This window comes from Daktulosphaira vitifoliae, unplaced genomic scaffold (assembly GCF_025091365.1).
Source record: "Daktulosphaira vitifoliae isolate Bord-2020 unplaced genomic scaffold, ASM2509136v1 Scaffold_1, whole genome shotgun sequence".
Classification (NCBI taxonomy): domain Eukaryota; kingdom Metazoa; phylum Arthropoda; class Insecta; order Hemiptera; family Phylloxeridae; genus Daktulosphaira; species Daktulosphaira vitifoliae.
Genome location: NW_026099572.1, coordinates 48,570,414 through 48,597,414, shown reverse-complemented (window position 1 = coordinate 48,597,414; position 27,001 = coordinate 48,570,414). Strand labels below are relative to the sequence as shown.

General features: G+C 34.6%; 1 protein-coding gene across 8 annotated transcripts; it reads right to left on the bottom strand.

Moving 5' to 3' along the window:
* Positions 1-390: 390 nt before the first annotated feature.
* On the bottom strand, positions 391-25,996 carry LOC126900092 (serine/threonine-protein kinase tousled-like 2). Of its 8 annotated transcripts, none has more exons than XM_050675577.1 (15): positions 25,406-25,996; positions 25,033-25,107; positions 13,258-13,346; positions 4,153-4,554; positions 3,874-4,077; positions 3,511-3,758; positions 2,509-2,884; positions 2,243-2,446; positions 2,076-2,167; positions 1,836-1,983; positions 1,664-1,775; positions 1,466-1,604; positions 1,284-1,395; positions 1,107-1,214; positions 391-1,042 (listed from the first exon to the last, which is right to left on the bottom strand). In XM_050675577.1, the coding sequence occupies exons 2-15, from the start codon at positions 25,061-25,063 to the stop codon at positions 809-811; spliced, it is 2,499 nt and encodes an 832-aa protein (XP_050531534.1). In that variant the 5' UTR covers positions 25,064-25,107; positions 25,406-25,996; the 3' UTR covers positions 391-808. The 8 variants fall into 8 exon arrangements, with proteins under 8 accessions (XP_050531534.1, XP_050531543.1, XP_050531553.1 ...); XM_050675586.1 differs by lacking the exon at positions 25,406-25,996 and adding an exon at positions 25,219-25,380; XM_050675596.1 differs by lacking the exon at positions 13,258-13,346.
* Between the last annotated feature and the right edge of the window lie 1,005 nt (positions 25,997-27,001).

The following is a 27,001-nucleotide window of genomic DNA, read 5'->3' as shown; positions in this document are numbered from 1 at the left end:
TACTAGAGATAGTAATAAACCTTACAACAAAAATCTAATGTGTCTAAAATAATAATTAAGAAGTCTCATTGGCTTGAAAAAAAACCGCCTTTAGTTTTCCTCTATAAAAAGGAAAACCCTTATTGTTATGTTCATTTTTCTCCAAATTTTTTTATCACAACAAAATAAACATTTTTGTGTTAACAATAAACAAACTAAATAACATTTTTATCATTGAAATTCTTAAAATGAATTTACTTGTCATTTACAAAAAAAAAAAAAAAGGCAATATATACAAATATTTATATAAATATATTTACAGAAATAAAATGGTGAAACTATACAAAGCAAAAAGGGTTGTGATGATGGGACAATTATTTAAATAAATCATAAAATTATTATGAGTAGACACTGTTTCTTTTCACGTTTTCAAAAATTAAGTGATCATTATTTAATTTTTAAAAGTATTCTTAAAACTTAGTTTTATTTGTTACTATAAATTATAAATTATTTCCTGCGTACAGTACATTTTCTGTCAGAATAATAGACAAAAGGAAAAAAAATCTTAAACAAATATCACTATTTTGTTTTAAGGTAATAGTAAACATAAATATCATAAATGTACTCAGGAACATATTCGCAGCGGCGACAAAAACAGTTTGACTAGTACATTTATACAATATTAATGATAAAATAACCGTTCAACTAAGAAACATAGCAGGATAATTAAAGCCAATTATGTTTCATTCCATTTTACTCAAATGGCACAAATTTACCGTATTTGTTTGGCATTGAGATAAAAATTCATCAAAACTTTCATATTATTGTATTATGATGAGCTAGAAGCATTCATGTTACCAAACATGCCAGATGCAAAATTTGCTGCTGAGATTTGTTGCTGTTGTTGTTGTTGTTGCTGCTGCTGTTGTTGTTGCTGTTGTTGTTGATTGTTAGCTATCCGACCATGTTTAGGTAAGGGAGGCTGCAAATACTCATGCCTTGATAAAGTAAACACATCAATTCTATCTTCCTTTCGGTATGCTAAACAGCATCGAATGAAACTCTGAGAAAAAAAATATTATTAAGTAAAGTTTCTAAATAAAAATTTATAGGACATTTTAAAATACCTTAGCTTCATTGCTAACTGTAGGCTTATTGGCAAATTGCACTTCAGTAGCTTTTAAAATTGTGTTTTCTTCTAAAATAGTAGCTTGAGATTGGTTGTGTCCAAAAGGCTAATATAAAAAAATAGCATCATATTAATACAAGTACATCTAGGATTTTCAAAATAAATGTATAATTACTTTTTTGCCATATAGACATTGATAAAATATAACACCAACACTCCAAACATCGACTTTAGATGAAATTTTCGGAGGATTTTTTCCAACGACAAAACATTCTGGTGGCAAGTACCTAAGGACCAAGAATAAAATTATTTTATATTATATTAATTCTAAATAAATATTAATATATTTAAATTTACCAATAAGTTCCAGCTCCTTGGGATGTTAAATCCATTCCATGGTCAGGATTGTAGTTTTCTTCATCCATCACTTTACTTAGACCAAAATCAGTTATTTTAATTTCACCACAAACATTTCCTTCAGTAAGTAATATATTTCCTAAAAAAAATATAATTAGTACAAAACATTGTTATTAAATATGCTAATACCAATCATACCAGGTTTTAAGTCATAATGTATCACAGGAGGTTTGATCTCATTTAAATATTTTAATGCTGAAACTACTTGCATTACTATTGATCTGGCTTCTCTTTCTGCTATTGTCTTGTGCTGTTTTAAAAGACAAATATTTAAATATGTTGGACATGTAGAATAAAATTTATAACAAACCTGTTTAAGATAAAAATCTAAATCATGGCCATCACAGTATTCAAGAACAGTACAAAAAGAATTGGCATCTATTTCAAACACATCATATAATTTAACAACTCTAGGATGATCTAATGATTTATGTATATTGTACTCTCGTAACGCATGTCTGTAAATATATTTAATTATTTTTTAAAATAAAATTTCAATAAATTCTATAAAAAGAGAGTTAAACAAAAAACAAGTTTCAACTTTAATTACTTTATATAGTTAGCCTTTTTGTCCTCTTTCCAGTCTTTATTAAGTTGGTGAACCTTACATGCTACATAGCGTTGTTCTTTTAAATCAAACGCCTGAGAAAAAATTATAAATTTATATAAATAAATATAAGTAAATAAAAATCAAAAGAGTAATTTCTTTATACACACCTTGTGGACTTCACTAAAGCCCCCTTTTCCTAACAACATGAGCAACAAATAACGGTCATTCAATACTGGATGATTATTGAATCTAGACTGATCTTCGTTGTGAATTCTTTTCAGTTCTCGTATATGCAAATTTCTCTCTCGCTCAAGTTTTTCCATTTCTAACTGCAAGTCAGCATCTTCTTTTTTTAATGCAGACTGACGTAGCTATTGATATGAAAAGAAAATTATTTAAAATTCATGTGTTCAACTATAAATAATCAAAATACCTTGAGTATTTCATCAGCCTCGTAGTATTCTTGCCATGATAAGCCAGGGACAGCTTCTGGTTTTAGGAACGTTGCCGAGTCTATTGCAGATGATGGAGCTACTGTGCCATTGTGGAGGACTGTACCAGTAGTAGCACCAGTAACTTGATTATTATTAATATTACTTGCAACTGGTAACACTATAGGAGTTGTAGGACAAGTAGGTGTAGAATTGATCGCTGCTACATTATTAGTACTGGAATTACTTGTACTAGCACCTGACTGACTACTAGCACGTTTACGACCACCAGTTTCACTATTAGATGGCCTTTTCTTAACTAATATTTTTTTTTGACGATCAATTTCTTCTCGTTCAGAAGTTATTTCTTCCTGTCTCCTATTAAAGAAAATAAATTTAACATTTCCTATCATAGAGTTCAAGAAAAAAATGTTTAATTTGCTTATACAGAATGATTGATTGAAATTTTTTTTTTTGTAATACAACAAATTATACATTAATATGTAGCAACATAATTTTATTTTCATTTCTTCAGGGTTAATAAACCCAAACTTTAATTCTATTTAATGAGAATTACTATTTTTAGTTAAATTATACAATAAAAAAAAAAAACATTTGATCTTATATTTTTCATTCAATGAATTGTTCTGTTATTGCTTGTTAACGCGTGGTGTTTTTAACTAATAGTCTATTGATAATTATCAATATAATAAATAGTAAATTATAATTTGCTATTTAGCATACAGTGGTAATCATAGCTTTATGTCACATTAACAAATTTTTATTGATAATTCTTATTATCATATCTGAAGGGAATGAAAAATTTTTTGATTAACTACATATTATTGTTGAGTATTTTGAATCAAATAATTTTTTCTTCTATAAAAATTAAAAATATTGAAAAGTTCCTGAAACCATTAGCATCTAATCCTTAATCAATCACCCTGTATACTAGTGAATTCAATGTTTATAACATAATTAAATATTTTAAGCATTTAACATACCTAGACAACTCTTGGAACGCATAACCATCAGTCCAGTTTTCTTGAAATTGAGCTCCAACCCTTTGAGTGACAAATTGTCCTAGTCGAAGTCTATTTTGCATGCACCTTTGTCGAGCTTCTTTCTTTTCAATGTTGGATTTTTCTTTCAAAAGTTTTTTAACCACGTCTATACATTTATTGATGTGGGATTTATGCTGTTCAATAACTTTTTGTTGACTACTCAGTTGATGTTTCAACTCTTCATTGGTCTAAATTCACAAATGCAAAAAACAAATTATTATTTATTCAAAAATTTTATTATAAATTTGGAGTAATAAAATTATAAAAAAAAATTAGTTGTGTTTTTCGCTCTTTAAAGCTTACCCTATTTAATTCATCGATTTTATTATTTCTAATTTCCAAATCTGAAGAAGCCTGACATTCGAATTCTTGAATCGCGTGACTTGTTAAATCAGTCTGTATACATTTCGTAATGGAACTAGAATTAATCCTAGGAGGGTGGAGCATAGAAACATAGTCTGGAGTAATGACTGGACTCAAAGCTTGCTGTCCACCAGCTGGGTTAAACTATAAGGAAAAAAAAACAAGACGAAATGTGAAATACACCGCTGCGTAACAGAAATAAAGTTTATCAATACACACCATTGGGTAACCTTGTTGGGGTGGTCCTCCGGGGGACGGAGACTTAGCACCTCCATGTCTCATAGGATTCGACACGGGATGGGATCCATGTTTGGTAAAGTAGTCGTTGATCTTCTTTCCGTCCACTAACCTAGGTGGAGGCGGTGGAGGACCGACACCCATGTTTGGTTGTTTGTTATTGGACGTGTCCTCAATCTTCCGCTTGCGTTTCCTCTCGGTTGGCGTGCGCGTAATGGAGTTATTGCCACCACCTTTTTCCGGGGTATCTTGCTCCTTATCACTATGGGAAGAGCCCGTACTCATGTTAGAGTCTTGGCTATGTATGGTTCCTCCTGGTTGAGGATGTGGTATATGCATTTGGCCAGCTTGTGGAGCCATCTGCAACTGTGTGCCGGCAGACATCTGTAACCATGACGAAAAGAATCTTAAATAGATCTCGAGACAATTTTTTAAATGAATTTACAACCTATTTAGTTGGCATATTTATTTGTTTTTCATACAGTGTGATTGCACTTATTAACTAATATATCAGTTAAAAACTGTGTTTCGAATAAATAGCAAATATGAAACTAGAACATTTTTGTTCCGGTGAAACAGAATACATTTGGGATGGTTCAGAACTAATACTGAAAAATAAGTTATTTTTAGCAGATATACGTAATTTGTATACGTTTTTTCGTTAAACACGTAAAGAATATTATGATAGTCTCGACAAGGAAAATGGGCGCGTTCGATCATTATTGTTTTTGGGTGGCCATGAGTACAAATAATATAATGTATATAAAAACGTAATCGAGTTTGAGAGTATGAAATCGGTCGATTGTCAACACTGTCTGCTCATAACGAATCGATGTGTACACCATCGTGGAAGGAAGAGAGATGGTAACGGTGGTAGTATACAGAGTATAGCATATATAGCAGAATAGCATGTATATATAAACATACATACATAAAGATAAACGCACAATAGAGACCATGAGGTTATGGTAAGGGGGGAATACATTTCTGTTATACTCCGGTGTTACACACGCAGTATTCTGGCTGACGCGGCCGGGCATCACAGCCTCCCAATTTCGACGTTGCCAAACTGTCAGTTTCTTATAAGACAGTCGTAAGGGTTTGTACGGAGGGTGGTGGCAGAGGTAGTGACGTTGACCGAGCTCTTCTTACTTCCCACCGCCATAGGTCGGCCACCTTTTTGCGCTTCTATGGACAATGTAATTGGCGATAATGCCCTTCACTACCTATCGAGAAGAAAGGATTTATAACGCGTTAGGTACCGATTTGTGTTCGGTTGTGAATGTTGATCTGCCCGAATGAGATGATACGCGAATAACACCATCACATAGTTGTCGTTCAAGGGACCAAACCAAGTTAAATTTTATTATAAAGATTCTGGCAGAGACGACGAAATGCTTGATGGCAACGGAAAGAGAGCGGAGGGAGGGGTATCGATTAGAAGAAAGCCTATCCTCTATTCCGCCAACCGTCACAAATGCAAACCTCCCAAAAACACATGTGTGTGTTTGTGACCGTACTCGATTTTCCACCTTTTACATGTATAACCCGAGCGAACTATTGATTTTGTATATGTATACACACACATATAAATATAAACTTGCACAGACGTTACGACAGTCACCTCCACCACTAACCCTTTAAACCACAGTCCATCCCCTTCCGGGCACACAAAACTTCTCATCGACTCTATCCCAGCACTGTAAACAGTATTGTTGAGAACCAACCGACCAAAATTAAATGATTAGGCTAAACACACACACGCTGTCAATTTTTCTTTAGCCATATGCGTTTTACGGTGTCTGACTTCTTTGCTTAGATTAGCAGGTTGTTCAATTAATTCAAATGGAGAGAATACACGATTTGTTGGAAACCTCAAGGTGCATGCAAGTTATTAAAGCTGCAGTTGTCATTACCGCCGCCTATCAATAATAATAGCGTCAAACATATCCAATGTATTATTAGAACTGCTATACGCGACTGGCCAAGTCAGGTAATCGGCGAACAGAAGAGACACGGCCGTAACGGGTCATCGACCCATGATCTCATATACATATCAGATGTGCGCATTCCATGTATTCGATTGTGTAGTGTAAATCCATCGTTGTGTTATTTCTATTCGTGATGGTCAACATGGTAGATACGTACATCCACCATGTTGGTTTAACGAAGTGAATAATTTATACGTCAGACCACAAGGACATTATAAATATCTTCGGCTAAGGAGAGATACGAGAATCTTTGGTCGTTTTAGCAACAGGAACGATATCGTTAAAAAAAGAGACCGTGTATTTGTTAGACCTATCAGACTCGACAGAATTAACCAAAGAAGCAAACTGGCCATAGGCAACACCGTCAGATTCCAACTTAACTAATCTAAATAAGTTAACAAAAACGGCAAAAAACAATCTCCAGTCTAGCAACAGACCAGAGATGTTTGAACTACTCGCGAAAGAGCAGCTGATTTTATAAAACGGACATTAAAAAAAAGCCGTTATTAATTTTGGCTAGGTTTTGTTTGACGCCGTTAACGGTTATTCAATTTCCACTAGCAGATGTTTAAAAAACGTCTATATTTCTGTTGGTTAATGGAAATCAAACCAGTATAAATATTGGTAGATCACGAATTAATCTCTGACTTTACACTACTTATACTTTTGTTTTAAAATAAGTATCAATTATTACGTGATGTATTTATTTAGTAAAAGGGAATCAAATTAATAATGAATACATTATGTATAGACCACCGAAGCAACAATACTAACAAATAAGAATAAGCACAATAAAGTGAATGAAATAAAATGAATACTTTATATGTAATTTCAATTATTGTTATCCAAAATGGCGGAGTACACAGTTCGTACAATCGTACGAACACTGACACAAAGCGGTTTAATTAGAAAAGAGTAAAACTACGACGACGGAGGTGGTGAGCGTGGCAACATTGCTGCGGATCAGGCTCGAGCGTTTTATTACTCGCAGCGGCACGCGGCGCGGAACATAAATGTAACGCCACCCTCTCACTTCCACTATCCTCAGGTCCATCATCATCCGTAAACACGGAGGTGTCGGTTGGCGGTAGATGGCGGTGATGCCGGTTTTGATTACCCAACAATAACATAAGCGACTGTGCGGCAGGCCCGAGAGGAGGGTGTAAGCGCATTGAAACCCGGTCGTCGTCTGGCCGCCGACACGGAACAACAGCGCCATCGAAATGAGAACGACAGTGCACTCGACTATAGTGTACTACTACGAGCGCTAAACGGTGTGTATATTGTTTTTTTACCGCTGCCGCCGGCACTTTATCACAGTGCGCACAGATAACAATCGGGCAAAACAAAACCGGCCGCCGCTTTAAACGCATACAGAGCGATTCAAGTAATGGACATCGTTGAATAATTTTATCGCAAAAAGCACTCTACTTGCAACAGTTTTTATTTATTATACACGTCAATACGAAATTGCGAATAAATTGAAATTATTATGTTGTAACAAATTTGTATTAATGAATACTTATCGAAGGAAATAATTGGATTAATGATCTATATAATAAAACACATTAAGAATTAAAATAAATAAATAAAAAATAATTTTGAAATATTTTTGTCAAGTGCAAATATTTAATATTAAGATAAATGTTAGAGAACTTAATAGTACTCGATGAAATCTCTTCAATTAAAAACTAAATAAAATAATTATTGTGGATTAATATCTATGTCAAGAGATAATTCTATAAATCTGCGTTTAATGTTATTATTTATTTAACTAAGGCTCCAAGCTTCATTGTTTGTTAGTTTTTTTTTAAGTGGTAGTTTTTTATCCTGTTTTTTTGATAAGTCTTACTCGAATAATAAAATTATCTATGAAGTTATTGATATTTATAATAAATTTTTTTTTTTTTTTTTTGTTCGCTCTAATGAAAATTAATATATTAATTAAAGTATAAATGAAAAATATGTATAGTTAAATGTCATTTCAATTCCTTAAGTATTTAAAAAAACATTACTTTTTTACTTAGACGATGCAATTTTTCAGTTAAATAAGTTTGAAATCAGCTCTTACTTTTTCCCTTAGTTCATCAAAACACTAAATAAATTAATAACTATAGCTCAACATTTTGTCAGTAATATACGCTATCAAATAATTAAACTTTTTTCCAGTTGATTAAAAATATAAAATAGAAACGTACATAAAGGCATAATACGATTCTGTTAAGACACAACTGATTCACATATTACATCTGACGAAGTTTGCCAAAAATATATATCAAAGGTGGTCAAGCTATCCAATTATACTACGGTAAATTCTAACCTATTTCTTTTTAGATAGCTGAAGTCGCACAGAATATTTCTCCGAATAAATATTTCCAAGTACATTGACACAGCAGAAAGACTAAGTGAGTATGTCGTATTTGCTCCATGTCCATATGTGTCGGAAAGTACCAAATGCAAACGGTCGCCCACTTGATATTATATACAAACGTGGACATGGAGAAATTAATAAATTAGTTAATAAATGAACACATGATAGAGAATAATGATTGTAACGACCAGCGTTTTTGGAAATTCAATTCGAAAGTCAACGAACCTTGACCCTTAGTTGGGTTAACGGTGATTCGAGTAGCGAAAATGAGTAAAAAAATTAACTGCAACACATTATTATACGTGAGATGTGCAAGGAGCTAGAGACGACGCGACTAACTTACGGTACATAAACTACACGTTGCTAGAATCATACGAAAAAGATAACAGCTATCACGAAATAAAAATTAATAACCAACATTTATTTATTTAAGCAATGAATGATTTAAAAAAAAAAATTTAGACATGTAATGTATGAGTGTTACGAATGGTAAAAATTATTTTTAACATTTACGATAAGAATATAATTTTCAATCACTATGTAGTTGAAATAACTGCCCACGCCGACATCTACTGAAAATGTACTAAGTTGTTTTTCCATGTTTTTTTTTCTTCTTTTATGAGTTATTAAACGTAGGAAGAAAAGAGAGGTACACAGATCAAATGACGAGGGAGACGAAAAGAAGATTTGTGTAATGGAACATTCCGTGACCACCAACAGAACCTATAAATACTACAAACTACGATGACGCCGACCACAAATTTTAAATACACTGTATAGACCAGGCAAGTAATTGTGTTATTAATATACGGTTCTTAGTGGGGAATCGATGATGAAAGTAGTACACACACATCATCTAAACATCTAATTAGCGAACAATACACAAAATATTTTTAATAACACTACGATGGAACCTAGACCTATTAGAACCGGTCCGACGGGTTCCTCGTCTTGCTATGTACAGTATCCGTGTATCTATAAGCGTTGTATGTTATCATCGAGATGTATATGAATACGTTTGTATTAATGTACTATCAATGTATGTAAGTGAGATCACTGAATGCAACCGACCACTGCAACCACAAAACAAACTATTTTAGCCTACCTAACCAATTTGATTATATTTTTATCTTTTAAAAAATGAGATTTTATGAATTATTTATAATATTACTGATAACAATCGTGTAGAAATTAAAAGCATTTAGTATGGTTGATTATGTCCAATACAGGAAGTCAATCTATTTGCAAATTAACGATTAAATCCATAAAACACACACACACACACAATACTAAAAGATGTGTAATGGTGAAATTATACTAAAAACAAATATTAAAATAATCGAAATGTAAATTGATAATTATTAAAATGATTAAGAATATATTAACTTTGTAATATTGTTAAACTAGCGCAAGATTAATGAGGTAAAAATGTAATGTAAATTCCCAAGTCACAAGAATGTGGTTGAATACTTGGATCATATAACAATTAAAATTTAATTGTCAGTTTTTAAAAAAACGTCACATTAATTAATGATAATTGGGTAGTAATATATATATATATTTTTAAATGGTGAAAAATATTTTACTGGCAAAATAAACCAATAATATTATGAGAAACAGAATTAAAATCAATTAACGTTTTAAGTATTAAATAAAGTGTCAACAGCGATCGCTCTGTATGCGTTGTTACGTGGCACGTCGGTTGATCGGCCGTGGAGCAGGTTATGTCTGTCAACAACCTAGAACAGGACCCGGGCAGCAGCAGCAGCAGCGGTGGCCGATCACGTGGCCGAACGCCTCTCAAACCCACAGACAAACTGACTGTGAGCATGAATGGCACACGACCCTGCTTACAACATAACACTGCACGCACTCTCTCACGCCCACCAATCGTACGACGTTTACTACGTCATACGGTATTACCGTACTGGTGTGCCATAAATACCGTGTCCATTGAGCGCACCGTTTGAGCGTATAATAATACGTATGTTATAGAGCTAAAAATATAGTACTAGAGGAAAGCAGCACCGGTGCGGCGGCTACCAAGAGCACTCGACTGTGCTCGTGTGACGTCGCTTTCGTGCGTTCGTAAAAGTTTATGTATGTGTGCACATTATCATTTATAACTCTATTCACACTATACTGTGCACTGATAATAACTCACGATGTATTATTACAACACTACTACTATGCACACAGGGCACCGAACGAATTCGCAACATCTGTACACCGTATAAACACTAACATCATTTAATACACGTTGAAATCATTTATTACCCATCGTTTCCTAGTTTTTTTTTGCGACTCCGTAGTATCCGCCAGTCGGACACCGTTGAAACTGTGACGGCGTCGGCACAACACGGAAGAAGTGTCGATGGCTCCGATCGCAGCCCTACGACACTTGACCATCGCCGAAGTACGCGGAAGTGCAACTTGTCGTGCGGGGTTGGCACATGCCTCGACCACGATGATACAACAACACAACACGCCAGGTGGAAGTCAAGACTATTTGTGTGTCTCTTCCGTTATACTTTTCAAAAATTTCCGACGGCCGACAACTTTGGGTGTGATCAATAAAATACCGAGCGGCAAACACTAGCATCAGCATCCGACTACGGACGAGGCGGACACAGCCGACGAAGAGGAGCGGTGGAGAAAATACACTACTCGTGACCCCGCGCGCTCGTCCGGCCACTACTGCTTGCTGTTCACCTCACACGCACGAACGTTGGAGTAAAAGTCGGCTGGTCGGTAGAGGAAAACGAGAGGAGACCCGAACGCACTCGCAACTATGTGGTGGTTACACGCACACAAACGAAACACTGTCTCGTAGTCGTCACAAACACACACACTACAACACATTAAACTGTATTCTAGTAGTCGAGTCCTATAGGCGGTCTTATTATTACGCGCGCGTTTTATTACCATTATTTCACACCGCCGCCGGTGGCAGAGTTTGCGGCGAATACCGCGGCGCGGCGCTCCGGTGATTTTCACTTTAAGCTGCGGCCGCCGAATGTTACCCGAAGGATGAATCCCAGTCAACAATAGAACAAAAAAAAGCACAACGCAATATATAACGAATTACAACGAAACTAGAAATTAGTTAAAACTAAATGTTGTCAATAATTGCTTGGGAAAAATACGAGACTTGCAATATTCACGAACAATCAAACATGATAATAGAAAAAACTCTCGGCCGTTTTCAAACGCTCATATTTTCCGCGCGCCATTGTCCCAGTAAATTAAATAGGATACCTCTGACCCGAAGTCATCGACCGAATTGCGCACGAGCCAAAAATGTTGCAACAATGATAAGGCGAACCAACAGATTTTAGCAACATTTCGGAGAAATGATACCTACAATCATAGTCGTAACAAAATACATACGTCGATTTTAAGGGAAACATAAACCAACAGAAATTTCATTTTATTTTTTGTTTTGAATTCTGGTCGTTATCGAATGCCGTGTTAGCATGAATAATAACTATTATTAGACAACGTGACCAAGTCAAACGTATGGAATGTGTCGAAACAACAATCGCTTACATTTACATAATAATATCATTTCGTTGACAAGAGAAAACTAAAAGTTTTGACCGAACGTTTATTATTTTCTCGGAAATAGCAATAATTGAGATTAGTCGTGGGGGATAGAACAAAATGTGACGTGCGCACCTTTAGGAAAAATTAAAATTAAAACTCGACTGAAACGGAGTTTCTCTCGTGAGCGCAAACGGTAAATTGCAATAAAAAAAATTATCTAGGAATTAAAACAATTAAAAAATATTTAGAAACTTTCACGTAGTGCGCACAAGCCGTCCTACCGCAAAAACGTAAATTAGACAATCATCATTTTATAAATAACCGACAAACCAGTGCACCGACACGAGTGGTGTTTTTTCTTCTACTTTAAAAATAGATCGAAAATCATTGTGTTAACGCGCATCAATACGAAATGGCCGCAATAGCAAAACATCATTACTACAAGCTATTAAAACGCGAAAAAATTCTCCGTTGCTAAGTCGTCACAATCTTAATTTCTGCAGTAACAACACTGCAGATGACGACACAAAGATTGCCTTGAAATTCATTTAATAATAATAATAATAAAAAAAAAAAGTCGTTTCCTGGTGGGTACGACGATTTACCCCAAAAAACATGGACGCAAACAGACTCTTGCGATCGTTTTTATTTTCTCAACAGACTCCAACTCTTGTTTTACAAATACAGGTGGCGTATAAAAATAATGAACCGTTTCTCAACAATAAGTCATGGGATAATAGATAATAATTTACTGATTGTTTTTAAAACACGGTATACACACACATTGTGAAAATAATAATCCTACGTATTTATTTTTTTGTCTTCTATGAGCCAGAATTCCATCGGCAATATACGGCGACGGCCATCGGTGTTTATCGAGCAAACACGATGACGATGGCTATGTTGCCATTCAAAAAATATACACAAGGCGTTTAAATTACATTTCAATTACGCGTAGTCACTCATATATACATACACACAATGACATATATTTACAGAGCAAACGGGGGACGTATAGTATCAAAAATAAACCTAACGCGCTCGCGCGTTCACAACCGAAATCAGTCGAGCTTCTCCAATAATTATTCGCAAGGGAACACAACTAGTATCCTAACTTAACAAAATTAATTACAGCTATCGTTATGTTATATTTAAATGGTTTGTATAATGTCCACTTACTCTAGCGCCGATGAATCTGGCTTCTAACAATTCTTGTTTGCGTGGATCCAGTGCAGCTTGGAAGTGATGCTCCATTTTGACGCTAGCACCTAAACGAGAAAACACAAAAAACCGGTATATCAGAGAAACTGTCGACATAAAATCAACTGAAAAACGCGATATTATATATATTTTTTTTTTAACAAAAAATAGGATTTTCCATCGAGCAAACAAGAATTAAAGGCGATTATTATTATTATTCCTATTATTATAATAATCTACACCATCACGATTCAATTCCGACAGGCAACGATGTGACAATAAAGTAATAATAATTGGACATGCATTAACCGCAGTAGCAACCTATGATGACATTTAAGGTGGTACACACACGGTAACAAAATATTAAATTTTAATTGTGTGCATAAAGTTGCGATTGAAATATTCAATGTGATTGTCGTCGTCGTCGCAGGAATAAGAGAAGTAACAATAATAATTTCTAACCTATTTTTAAACGGGTCGGCCGCTCAAGGTCAACTGCGCTCGGTTAATTCACCGTGCACTAGCAGTTTATAAGTGTTTCTTTTTTATCACAAAATACTAATATATTGTACAAATAACTACTTTGTATGAGAAACGTGTTAACGACAACGAACACACGATGTGATGAGTAGAAATTTTATCGGATCAGCATTCGGCCAACATTTTATTTTTTCGGCCGTCTTTTTTACCTCTTCTCCGCCGCCATTGCAATACAACTTTACTGGTAACTCTCCGCTACCTCCGCCACCGCATAATCGTATCAGGCTTGCAAACCAAATTATACGCGACGGTTTTTGTATTTAAGTGACGGGGCGATGGCGGCGTACGCGGTCGATACTATTCCTATTATGTATAATATGAAATCTAACATTTTACTATTAATATAATCACTGGGTTATCGCACTTAAACAACCTAATCAGAGCCTCCCTTGACTCAATCACCACCGACAGGTAGTCGTATAATTTTATAGACTTTATAAAAAAATATTAAGTAGTAGTTTATTTAAATACATACACAAAGAGTGTCTAGTTTTTACTAGAGTTTGAGTCTCGGCCATTCAGATTTGATAAAGAATACTTATTTGTAGTATCACACACGTCATTAAATATTTTCTAGTTTTTCTCCTGTATTAAAGAACAACATTAGCAAACTTTGAACTCGTTTTAGATAAGCAAATTGGATAATTTAAAACAAATGAATGCTACAAGGATGAATTAAAAACAAATTCTTTTAATTTTTTAATTTTATTTATATCCTCAGTAACCGTAAATAAATTAGTAATCATAATAATTTTACAGTAATCACTAGCCAACCAAATGCCGTGAAGAAGAAATCGTAAAATACTTTGAGGGAATACAATAATAGAATAATTCTACAAAAATGTTTATAGAGAATTGTTTGTTCATGTTTATTTTCTAGTCAGCTATATTTCACATGATCGCTAAAGTTTACCGGTAACAGTGTGCAAAAAATGACGAGGAAGAAAAATATATTTTTAAGTTACGTGGCATTTTGCGCTAAATGATCGGAAGATTTAACGAAATTTGATTTGAAACGATTTGTTACCGTGATACACTTAAATACAACAAACAATATATTTAAAATATTACATGTACGAAACACACGGAAAACGACACCAGCTGCTACTTAACTATAACGACGAGACACATTACGGCAATAGAGATCACAGGGAAGCAGAGAGGCGTCTCTACCAATGGTTCCTATGGAAAAAGAATGAGTGTCGGCTTAGTGTACATAATTATGGACATTTTCATCCCATCATTGTGTGCGATCGGAGAGCACCACAACATACTCAATGCATGCGACGTTGCCAGTATGCGCACAATTATTTCTTTTTATTATATTGGAGTGTGTAACAGTGAAGATCGGTGAGCTGCCGAACGGATGAGTGGGTGGCGGGGCACACGTATATAAATAAGATACAAGTTGACCGCAGAGGAGTTATTTTGTTTTAACATCAACTCTACGTCAAGGTTTTACACGCGGATCGAGAGGGTTAGTATAATTCGGAGGGGAGGTCGTGGCATTGTTGCCGTTTATTAGGCAGTTCTGTAATTGTGTGCAAGTGTGAGGAAAAGGGCAGGACCCCCGACGTCGTCTCTGGCAAGGCCCATGAGATGGACTGATTCCGTGACACGACGACCAGAGGTATATAGAAGAGTGTGGCGAAGGGGATATATGTATATACATAGACTACAGGACGGCGGGTGCTAAGAGAAAACGATCGATTCTTTAGCTATTCTAGCAAACTCCGTCGTTTTATACATTTTGTACGTGTGTGTGTATAAAATCCAGTTGTGTCGTCGGCGGCCATGCATAAGTAAAACATTGCGACCGCCACACCAGAGAAACACGCGGAAACGGCCCTCCTCCTCTTATGTGTACTACCCTCTTACTAACACCCAGCGGTTATACCCGGTACTACTCTGTTACAGGCAAGCACTCGATTTAATAAAATGTTCCCAAACAAAAACAAGATGATTTCAGGTATACAAACACACAAACTGTATCCTATGCAGTCGTTTTATGATTTAAAATTTGGTTAAATAATTATAAAAATCGTCTTCTAAGTTACTTAAGGACCACTGAATTCAACAGCCGGTCATGTAATCATCCAATTCAGAATTATTATCACGAAAAAATCAAATACTTTTAATAGCAATCATACAGCTAGCTCTGAATTAACGTTATCAGCACTCTGTCGAATATTTTACGTGTTACAGTTACTTACGCAATACAATAATACAACGATTGTCATTACGGCTATAACACAATTGACAAAAATGGCGAACGCGATTTATACAAACATCCGTACATTTTTTTAAACAATGACATATGATAAAAACATTATTTTTAAGCAAATAGTTTTTTTTTAATAATGTTATTTTTACTTAATATAATTTTACAATTGGATAAATTCTCTTGCTAAAACCATTCAAGTATAGCATCTGAGTAATGTAAATTTGACAACTGACAAGCTACGAAATATTAATTATTGATATCCCGTTATTGTTTCACTACTAGCATCAGAAGTAAAAGAGCAAACGAACAAATTCGAAAGTCGTCGGCGTAATACACAACTGATCAAAAGTTATAACAATAGCCACACCAATATTACATTTAAATTTATAACGAGTCCGATAACGGATATTATCAAACATCATCGAATCTACAGATTTCTCGAAAAAGTTTCTGGTTTGATACAAGGTTCGTACGAATGGGTACAGTAAGTGCGCAAACTTAATAAAGGGCACAATTCCAAGCTGTTAATGACGAGTGAACAAAACGATGAAACCACCGTTGTTTGCTACTATCAGCGGCGGCAGTTTTAAACCAAAAATCTATTATCCAGAGTAAAACGGAACAAACACGTCTTCTGTCGGGGGTCAACGGAACTAGCGTACAGTAATCTGGTGGGTACCGTTGCTTTTCGTTAGGAAAATTCAATAAGTTGGCAATATTATCCCAATTGAACCCGCCTCTACAACGGTAATTCACCTGTCCGCAGTAGCATCACTGCGCGTCAATATCTATGTCGATTACGCTTTTATTAATATTATATACAAGAGTTATTTGGGTTAACTCATAACTGGTATCGTTACTACACTGGGAATATCGACCTAAACGTATTACACGTTAGATGAGAAAAACTTATTGTCGACAACAGAAAACAATACGAACATTTATTTTTAATTATTAATTAAGTGAAATATTGATAAAGCTATCAAAGGTTACTGTCGAATATGCGACAACGATATCAATACACTACAACCAATGCTTGTGGTTATGAATCACATGTCGACGGTTGATTTTATTACGTGTAACCTTGGTTACATATATTTCAGTGTATCTAAATGTAGTAATAACATTAATGTTACTTTTCAAACAAAAAGTTGCCAATCAAAAAAAAAAAAAAATTTCAAGTAGTTTATCGCACAAAAGATAAAAAATTAATTCAGCATACCATTCTTTTGAACTATTTACGAATAATTTTTACTATGTATTAAGCCGAATCTGCAAATATGTAAACTGGATAATTATAAACGTTTTAACTAGCCACATGTTATAAATTGACGTAGTATAGATCATATTAACTCAATAATATTTTATTTTCGAAACAATAACTTTTAAAGGTCATTTAAAACGAATACCAATGACCAATATGGGTAATTTTTCCTCAGTAAATAAGTCTCTACATTCTAACTAAAAATCATGCAGCTTGAGGCTATCAGGATCATGTTATCATAAACAATATGTCACTTTGTGACAACAAAAGATTTTACAAGTTTTATGTCTATACGGTGAGCCAGTTAATTATCGCCTTAGTCATTAGAATTAATTATCGAACATCAAATGCGATGGCGAATAATTTGGGTTAGAGAGGCGAAAATAACACGCAAAGGAATGCGGCGACGATATGCTGCAACTTTGGCCATTGCCAGAGCGGCCATTGTTGTACTCACACATATTATATTTATCCAGATCATCTGCACTCTCTTCAATCGCACGCCATGTTTTCTATCGCTATACGACACATGCATGCATAGACAAAAGACTGCGGCGGTTACGTTGTTCCACGAATGCTGCGAACTTGCCACGTATACCGTCCGACCTATGGAATCCGTTGCCGGAGGCCGATAGAATCAGAAAAAATAATAACCATATTAACGATGACCGAAGCGCAGCGCACGTTAAGAATAAAATATTGAAAATGTTATTCAAACGTGTATAAATGCGAGTTGTGTGTATAACGATCAGCAATATCGCCATGTACGGATTTCGTCGCCAACGAAAACAGCGGCGGAAGATGTTGTCTGTGGATCGAGTGAGGAGAGGGGAGACAACGTCGGTACAAATTTCTTGTACATTTAGAATAGTATATAACTCGGTACAACGGCGGCCGTATTAAAAAAAAATATAAAAAAACCAAGAAAAAACCTCACCAAGAGGTCGAGGCGAGCTGTTATCGATCGGTGGTAGTCCGAAAATAATAATACGACGCAACCCTCCTCCTTTTCCTCATCATCCCCCAATCCATCGTCCTCCTTTTCACGCAGCAGTGCTTACTGTTTTGTACACACTGACGATAATATTACAATACGACAACGTCTCTGTCGTTGGCCAACAACAATGGCGGTAGAGGAAAGACTAAAAACGATCTATAGCGGTTTATTTATACTGCATGTCAGTGCTGGATAACAACAAAATTATTAAATTGTACTAAATGCGTAAACAGTTGCTAAATTATTGTCCAAATAATAATGAGAATAACGATAAAAATACAAGATAGGCAAATATGGGTCTCTATTATCTAAGTATTAAAACTAACCTTGGGAATACATCATCGATAAATGCGCACCAGCCGCTACTGCTGCTGCTGCTGCTGACGACGGCGGCACAAGGTAACACGACATATGCACTGTCGGCGCAACAATATGAACTCTGCGTCTCCTCTTCCATGGGACGGGGAAATACCACTATTGGCGAGGGGAAGGTGAACGACGCACCCCACCACCACCAAAGAGAGCTCAATCGGTGCTGCTGCTGCTGTTACTCATCGTCCGAGTTTCCACACGACGTAATATTGATTTTACAATAAAATTCACCCAGGCGGCAGTAGTAAAAGAAAGACAGAAAAACAACCGGATAACGACAACTTAAAGTTCACCGAAAGAAGTGTAAAAAAATATTCTAAAACGCGAATGTCAAAAAGTTATTTAACTACAACGATGATTATTTAAACATGACTACGATCAGTGTGTACTAGTAGGAACCGCACGCACGCACTGACTGACTGGCGGTTTTAATTTAATTTTTTTGTAAAACGATAACTACGGCCCGCACGACCCGATGACCGGACTCGGAATGGGAATAATGACTCTATATCCTCCTGACGATATATAAAATAAAATATGACAGTGTGCCGTGCACACAGGCAGCTGCCGCCGCCGCTCTCTATACATATCATATATTACAACTATATGGTCGTGTGTATGTGTGTGTACATTCCTTTCATATGTTCACAGAGTGTGCAGCTCTATATTACGTTTATTATTTGGTTTATATTATTTTCAACCACTCATTCGCTGATTGTTCATAACGCCCGCAGCTTCGACCTTCAAAAATCAACTACAACCTCACACGACCAACATGTTGGTTTAATATAATGCCTGACAAAAATTGATCGTAGCAAGAGAAATTCGTAAAATGTTGTAAAAATAAAAATGCTTATTAAACTAATCTCTCTGACATACACACAAAACCAAACGTACACTACGTATGCCGTCATTAAATTGTAGAGAACTTCAGGTAGACAGAAACATTAAAAGGCCACAATAGGACGAACAGAGATCAAATTTTCACCGAAACTGTATTGTCTACAAATTGAATAGCTATGCGAATTTTAATGTGACGAAGGCGTAAATAAAAATTCTAGATGAGTCCAATATGGCGACCTCTCTGTTCCTGCAATATATGTATTTATATCATAGTACAGTTTGTAGTGTTGTTCCTATTTAATACGGGAGAAACGCACGAAGGTATTATATTATAACTATTATACGTTTAGACGTCGTTGGTTATGTTTAAATATACATTGTACATACACAAAGAATGAAAAAAAAAAGTAAAAAGAGAATGAAAAGAAAAAAATTGAAATGAACGGAGGAAGGAAACAGTACGGTAATAGCGATGGATGGGGAAAGGTACGTTTTAAAACGGAGAGGCACAGAGCGGCAACGTATACTTCGTGACGTCATTGTCGTCGTCACCGCCGCTAGTACGGCTGAGTGGGCAGTCAGCTGACTGCGACCGGCTCGAACGGTAATGCTACAATTATTTATATCAGCGGGGCACTGCGGGGCACGTCTGATGTCTGGCGCGCACGCCGCGTGTCCTAGCACAGTCGTATCGTTCCTTAACCGCCGCCGCCGCCGCCGCTGCCAGTCGTTCAGATTTGGTTATATCAACTCAACGCGCACGGAAAACACGGTAGAATCTTCATAATACCGCACAGGCCACAATTGCTACTACCAACTGTGGACGGGGGACGATGAACGTAACGTGGTTCACCGGTTCCCACGAAAAACGCCTACGTTGCACTTTTATCGACACAGAAGTGCGGTTATGTCCGATCAGAGGGAATACAATATATTTGTATATATTATAAGCTCCCTGTGTTTCCGAAACAGTCGACCGCAGTACAATTGGGGAAGCGAATACGATGGAGGGGAGGGCAATATCTCAAGGACCGTTGTACAACGTCTATATTATAATTAGCAAATTAAATTCGAATCTCTTCAGTGTTGCCACGTTTCTATCAAATATAAAATAAAAAACACACACCAAGTTTCACAATCAACTGAGGTAGACTAAAAAAATAACGCTTAGACTGTCATATTGGTTGTAGCATCATATTTTATTTTTCTATAAATATTCGTGTTAAAATTAATTTAACATCTTAGTGTTAAATCTTTATTTAAGATTATATATATATATATATATATTGTTTTAATTTACTTACAATGACTAAGAACTACGAATTATCTTAATAAAACATTGATTGTTTAGAGAAAAATTTTATTAAAAAAAACAGCTAATCTAGTTTTCTTTTCGATATCTACTGAGAAATCAATGTCGAAAATATTAAGTCAAATAAAATTTTCCAGAAAACTAAATACTATAATAGTCGTTAAAATAAATAGCTTAAGGGTCCACATATTTTTTTTATACTTAAAAAATGACTTATACTAAAATATAATTTATAATCTTGGTTAATGTACAATCCTTCATAGTTCTACAAAATTTCAAATAGTATTGCATGATCAATACAAAGATCAACTAAGTCCATAATATTTATTTATACGAAATATGACTTTTTTATCTCTACAAAACATTTAATCAGCTCATGAATTTTAGGAAAATAATTTTATAAACAATAAATAAATTAAAATAATTATTATTTAAAAAATCATTAGTTAATACTCAATTTAATATTTATTAAGAACACTACCTCCTCATTTTTTCATTAAATGAATTTTACATAAAAATATAAAATTTATTTTTATAAACCATAGTTAATATTTAGTTTATCATAAGAAAAAATTACTTCAAATGATAAATTTTAGGGTTAACTTTTAATGGTCAAAAAGTAGGCTATTATTATTATTTTACTATAAAATGGAAAATTATCAAAATAAAATTTTGATTAGTCGTAACCAGTTTTGTAATATTACTTTCTGTGTTAATACAACTTTTAGTTATAGGTGGAGGGGTACGCAACGCAAAACAACTTATCTATCTGTGCTTTATAGTGAAAATAGATCGTTGCTAACACATCTCTCTTATCACTTTTTATACATCTTCAAATGTTAATATCTCAAAAGCAATAACATAATACTCGTTGTAGACCTGTCAAAATTTTATTTAGACCATTCTCTATTTAATAGTAATAAAACAATAATAGATTGCCAATTAAATTTTCTGTTCACAGAAAATTTACCATTACAAATAATTTATTTCTTACAATTAACTCGATATTTACTATAGTTCATAAAAGTAAATAAAGTTTTAATCAGTACATTTTTATGAAAAAATCATTATCTAACGAAAAAATGATGGATAGTATAAATAAATTCCACAATGTAAGAGTAATTTAATTATGATGAAAGATATCAACATACCATATCATGACATAATTATAGGACAGCGTTATTATCCTAATGACATTTCAAAGCTTAATAATATTAATTTTTATAATAATTTTGACAAAAAATAAATAAAAAATGTTTTCGAAATTTAAAAATAATTCTTTATTATAAAAATTTATATCTAATTTTAATTGTGATTTTCAAATAAACATTTAACATGGATTGAGTGTTATTTACTAAAAAAATATGTAATAAACTACAATGTCAGTATAAATTAATGAATAAATAGCGTATTTGAGAAAAATTATAAACGTATATAATTAAGGTGTGGTTTTAAATAATTACTATTGTAATAAATACATCAATATTAATTACCCCGAAGATTGTCATCTATTTGAATAGTATATATATATATATTGTTTTAAAAAAGGCCTTATGTTGGTAGTTGTATTGCAAAATTGGATTTTGGATAATGTTCAGAAAATTATTAGAGAAAAGCTAATTTATGAAAAGATAGCACAGGAAAAATCTCGTCGACAATTTATCCGGTCATGCTGTATGACAATGATCCACGGCCATTCAACGACCTTCTGAATAGCATATATTATCACAAGGGGGAGACCACCGACCGGCAGTGTTGCCACTAGGTGAATCTTAGATTAATTCAATAAGTGTTGCTCTTCGCTCACTTTTTCCTATTTCGCGAAAGAAGGCATTTAACAAACCATTGTTGTAAATAACACCTTCTATCGGTGGATAATATTATAACCCTCTAATAATAAACAACAATTTAACCGTTTATTCAAAATTTATTTATTGTTGTTGTTGTTGGTAAACTAATAAGGGGTGTCAATTACACTTAATAGTTTTTTTTTTTACTTTGTATCTATTTTACATCTAGCAAATAAAATAGTTATCATAACGGTAGGGCACACGAGAAAATCAGTGTCCGTTTCGTGATGACCTACTTACTTTAAGTAAACGTCAGCTATTGATCAATTTCTCTGTCGTTCATTCTCGATATGAAATTTACTCACACATATATATTAGCAAGTCGTTTTGTCATTCAACGATATTTCGTAAGTTATTAAAAATTGAACAGTTATTATAAACTGTAACATTTTACTGATTAACCTAAGTTTGATATACAAAAAATTACATTTTCTAATATGTTGAAAATTTCAACATGGTCAACAATATTGTCGTTAATTCCATAGCTCGTAGCCTAAAGAAAATTGTCGTTACTACTGTGTTTAGTAAAAGCCCAAGGTTAGTAGATTCTGAAAAAATAAGATCATTATGTATATAAATATAAGTGACTTAATACTTCAGGACTTATTGATCGAATTTCAACACATATATAACAAAACATTCGACCAACAGCTGCATTAGGTTTGGAAAAGGGGGTAGAGGGTGGTAATAGCGAAGAGAGATGGTAAACACTCAGTGCGTTTTACATTATCGCGGTGGCAACGATGGGGCGGAATACGCGACGACACGGACAGAGGATTTGCCCAGCGACGGTAGAGGCCGTTTGACTTTGATTTCGAAACCATTACCCAGTGAGATGACGGTAACAAGGGAGGAGAGGATAGGCGGTGGCTACGCACAAAGATGGCGGCTACCCAGAGCTCCCATTTTATTCTACCGGGGGATAACTCAACTTTAAATCTACCCTTCCTTTTACCACCTTACGTTATTGAGTATATGCCTCGGTACAGACCGGTATCTTAACCAAACTTTGGACAAAGAAATCTACTATTTACCCAAATACAAATTCGGTATACTGAAAATACAAAGTTAAAAATACGGCCAGATAAAACAAGTGGCGGTAGTGCCGCTAAGAAATACGGTTTTGTTTTCTAAGCAGTTAAGTTTTGCAATACACGTCGACGATCAATGGAACATGGCAGTAAGAGGAAACTGCCGCTGCCCAGTTACGCGGGTTGAAGTTTTATAACACTCTTCTGTGCTCAAGCGTAGTGTGTGTGTGGCTATGTTTAGCGAAACGACCGAAGCAGCACCGTGCCCCTCACATAATAAATATACACGTCTCTTTTTCTCTCCCCGTACCTACATTACTACTCACCAAGCACGTCACCCCTTGCGGTATCAACCACCGCTACTTCTACCTCCGGTCGTCCGGGCTCTACACGACGTTCAATAGAGAAAACGCCATTTTATTATATTGTACAAGTATTGCTATCCTTATATACATGTAATATATTTATATATTACTATTATGTTTTATTAGGCGGTGGTATAATCGTGTTCTCTTTTACCAACATAAATCTCTCTCTCTATCAAACTGACGGTTTTTACTGGAAAATCTATCACGCTAAGCAACCCTCTACCTAACCCAATTATGTAGAAATTTAAACAAACACCTTGAGAAAAACAGAGGTTGAAAACACATTGTACAGAAATTAAACTGTGATGAAAATTGTATGATAATTCAACGGTTAGATACTATTAGCTTCATACTTGAGTAATCGGATTGTTCGTAAGGTAATAATTGAAAAATAATAAAAATTTAACATACCATTATAGAAATGGAAAGTATATATTAAATAGTGAAATTATTGTTCATAAAAAGTAGAGCATATAAAAGTAAGACAATTTAACGTTTTAAAATTTATCTCAACAAATGTATTCAATAACATACATGGTTTACGCGTGTTCAATATTTTCATGTTGGCCTCACTGCATGTTAATAGTTCAGTCGCTCTGCAAGTTGCGATAGTATTTTTTTTCTATTCATGCATCTACTAATATTATTATTGTTTAATACAAGTAATGAAGCTTGTGAGAGAATGTGAATATGAGAGAGTAAAAGACTTAGAAACAAAGAAGTGACAAGATAGTGCCACGTTAATTAACCATTCCGCAATAAATAGCGAACATAGTATTTAAAATCATAAATTAATTTGCAATGATTTATACATAAGTGTATAACTAATAAACTAATAAAGAATAATATAAGTTTATTTAGGCATTAAAAAATTCAACAAGAAAAATGAAAAATTTTAATGATTTTCTATAAAAATAAAATTGACAATAACAATTGAATTAAACGGTACTCACCACCTCCTGATAGCCAACGGAGCTCAGTCATCCCGTCAGTAGATCATAACGCCAAATATGTTTCATTTGTAAAATCTGTAAACGATAACCGTAAAATACATACATTAGTCAAGAGAACTAGTTGAAATACAAGAAGAAGTTTAAAAGAAAATTAAGTTTATTGAAAAATATATTTTAAAAGCGAACCATTAGCGCGACGAAGGGCAACAACCATCAAATAACTTGGTGTACATTATCACTGATAATATTAATGATATTTAGTTTAACACATGTACTACACGAGGAAGATGTGTGTAGAGCTTTATAGGGAACATTAGGAGACGACACATGGTTGATTGTGTAATTTTATATTAAGATTATTGATAATGATTACCGTAGCGATCCAAACGGGCCGCCGTTTTGTTGTTACCGGTCAAACCCGGCGAAGATAAACGCACACTAGACGACACGACACTACGACACAACATGCAATATCAACAGCACACGTCTTGTCACCGACACTAATTTTCAGACGGGGCGGGTAAGCGGTACTGAAGAAACATCGACAGAATGAACGGCCAACAAATCAGCTGCTTTTGCTGTTGTTGCCGAGTACATAGTTGCAACACTATCAATATTGTTTAATTTTTTTGATTTTTTAATCAAAAAATGTGAAATTAACCCCGGCACACGCGATAACACTGCACTATATGATCTCTTATTATTATTATGAATCGTTAAAACAAACACTATTATATAAATAAAAACGATTTAACATAAATAATTTAATGATAAAAACTATAGTGCTAAATAAAACAGCGACGTGAGACGGCGGAGGAGACGATTACGACTAATGCTTTACAAATACTACAGAGGAGGCGGCGGCGGCGACGACGGTTTGTGCGTGCGCGCGTTGCCGGTACAATACAATAAACACACACACAGCGGCAATGAACATGCGTTTGCGGCCAAACCAGCCGAATTAATAAAGAACACGGCTGACACTGAGCCTCAGTTTTGCTCTCAGTCAGTGCCTCCACCACTACCTTCCGCCTTCTCTATGTCACCCTGTCCCGACGTATGTCACTTTCCGTGTGTGTGTTGGTTACTCTGATAGCCAGTTCAGTGTATGCGTACCACCGTAAGAAAATTGAAATGGGCTGGTGAGGGGTGACAACTACAGCGGTTGCTGCACCATCACTGTAAATTCGTTTTACGGAATTGCTTTTAATCACAGATTTTTTACCCTAACCACTGTTATAGCCTCGTGACCATTAATGTTATTATTTTGTTCGACGTTCAGAGTAAATCCTTTACTTGTACACATCATTTTTATATTAACTGATTTGTTGAGTTTTCAAAATACCACCATCAAGTCGTCAGCTGTTTATTTCACGATTTTCCGGGAATGCGCAACAACTCGAAAAACGTATTTTGGTTGTGAGCATACAGAACGCTTTAAATAACTAAAACAAAATTACGGTTTCACATTATTTTTTCACTATAGGTCTTTTACCTTTTTTCATGGTTTTGATCTATTATTAAACCACTGTTGTTCTGTGTTCATACCATACATTACTCTTACTTATATAAAAACTTATTCATTACATATAATTATTACAGCATTTGTTGACTCTAGGCGTTTTCTAAAAGTATATTTGATACAAGAACACCTGCTAAAATAAGTGATTTGCTAAACAAAAAGATTTTATATGCTCTTATAAATTATTTTCATAAAACTGTTTACTTTCTGATTAAATTTTCGCACATAGATTATGTATAATTTATAGATTATTATTTTGACATTTTTCTAGTGTATATAACAATATCATAAAAAATACATCAGATTACAATTTTTGATCAAGCTAGGTGTGACTTTTACTATATACTTTAAAATGAATATGAACATGTATATCAGGAGAGGGTTAAATAAGGGGTGGCAGGGTGTGTGTCGCACCTCTTGACATTTTTAATAACCCGCGAAAATAAA

Excerpts from the sequence above, each read along its gene's own strand:
- LOC126900092 (XM_050675553.1), bottom strand. The coding sequence starts at position 18,714 with ATGTCGTGTTACCTTGTGCCGCCGTCGTCAGCAGCAGCAGCAGCAGTA. Across the intron at positions 13,347-18,629 it reads ATCGATGATGTATTCCCAAG|GTGCTAGCGTCAAAATGGAG; the intron begins GTTAGTTTTAAT and ends TTTCTCGTTTAG. Across the intron at positions 1,396-1,465 it reads CAAGGAGCTGGAACTTATTG|GTACTTGCCACCAGAATGTT; the intron begins GTAAATTTAAAT and ends CTTGGTCCTTAG.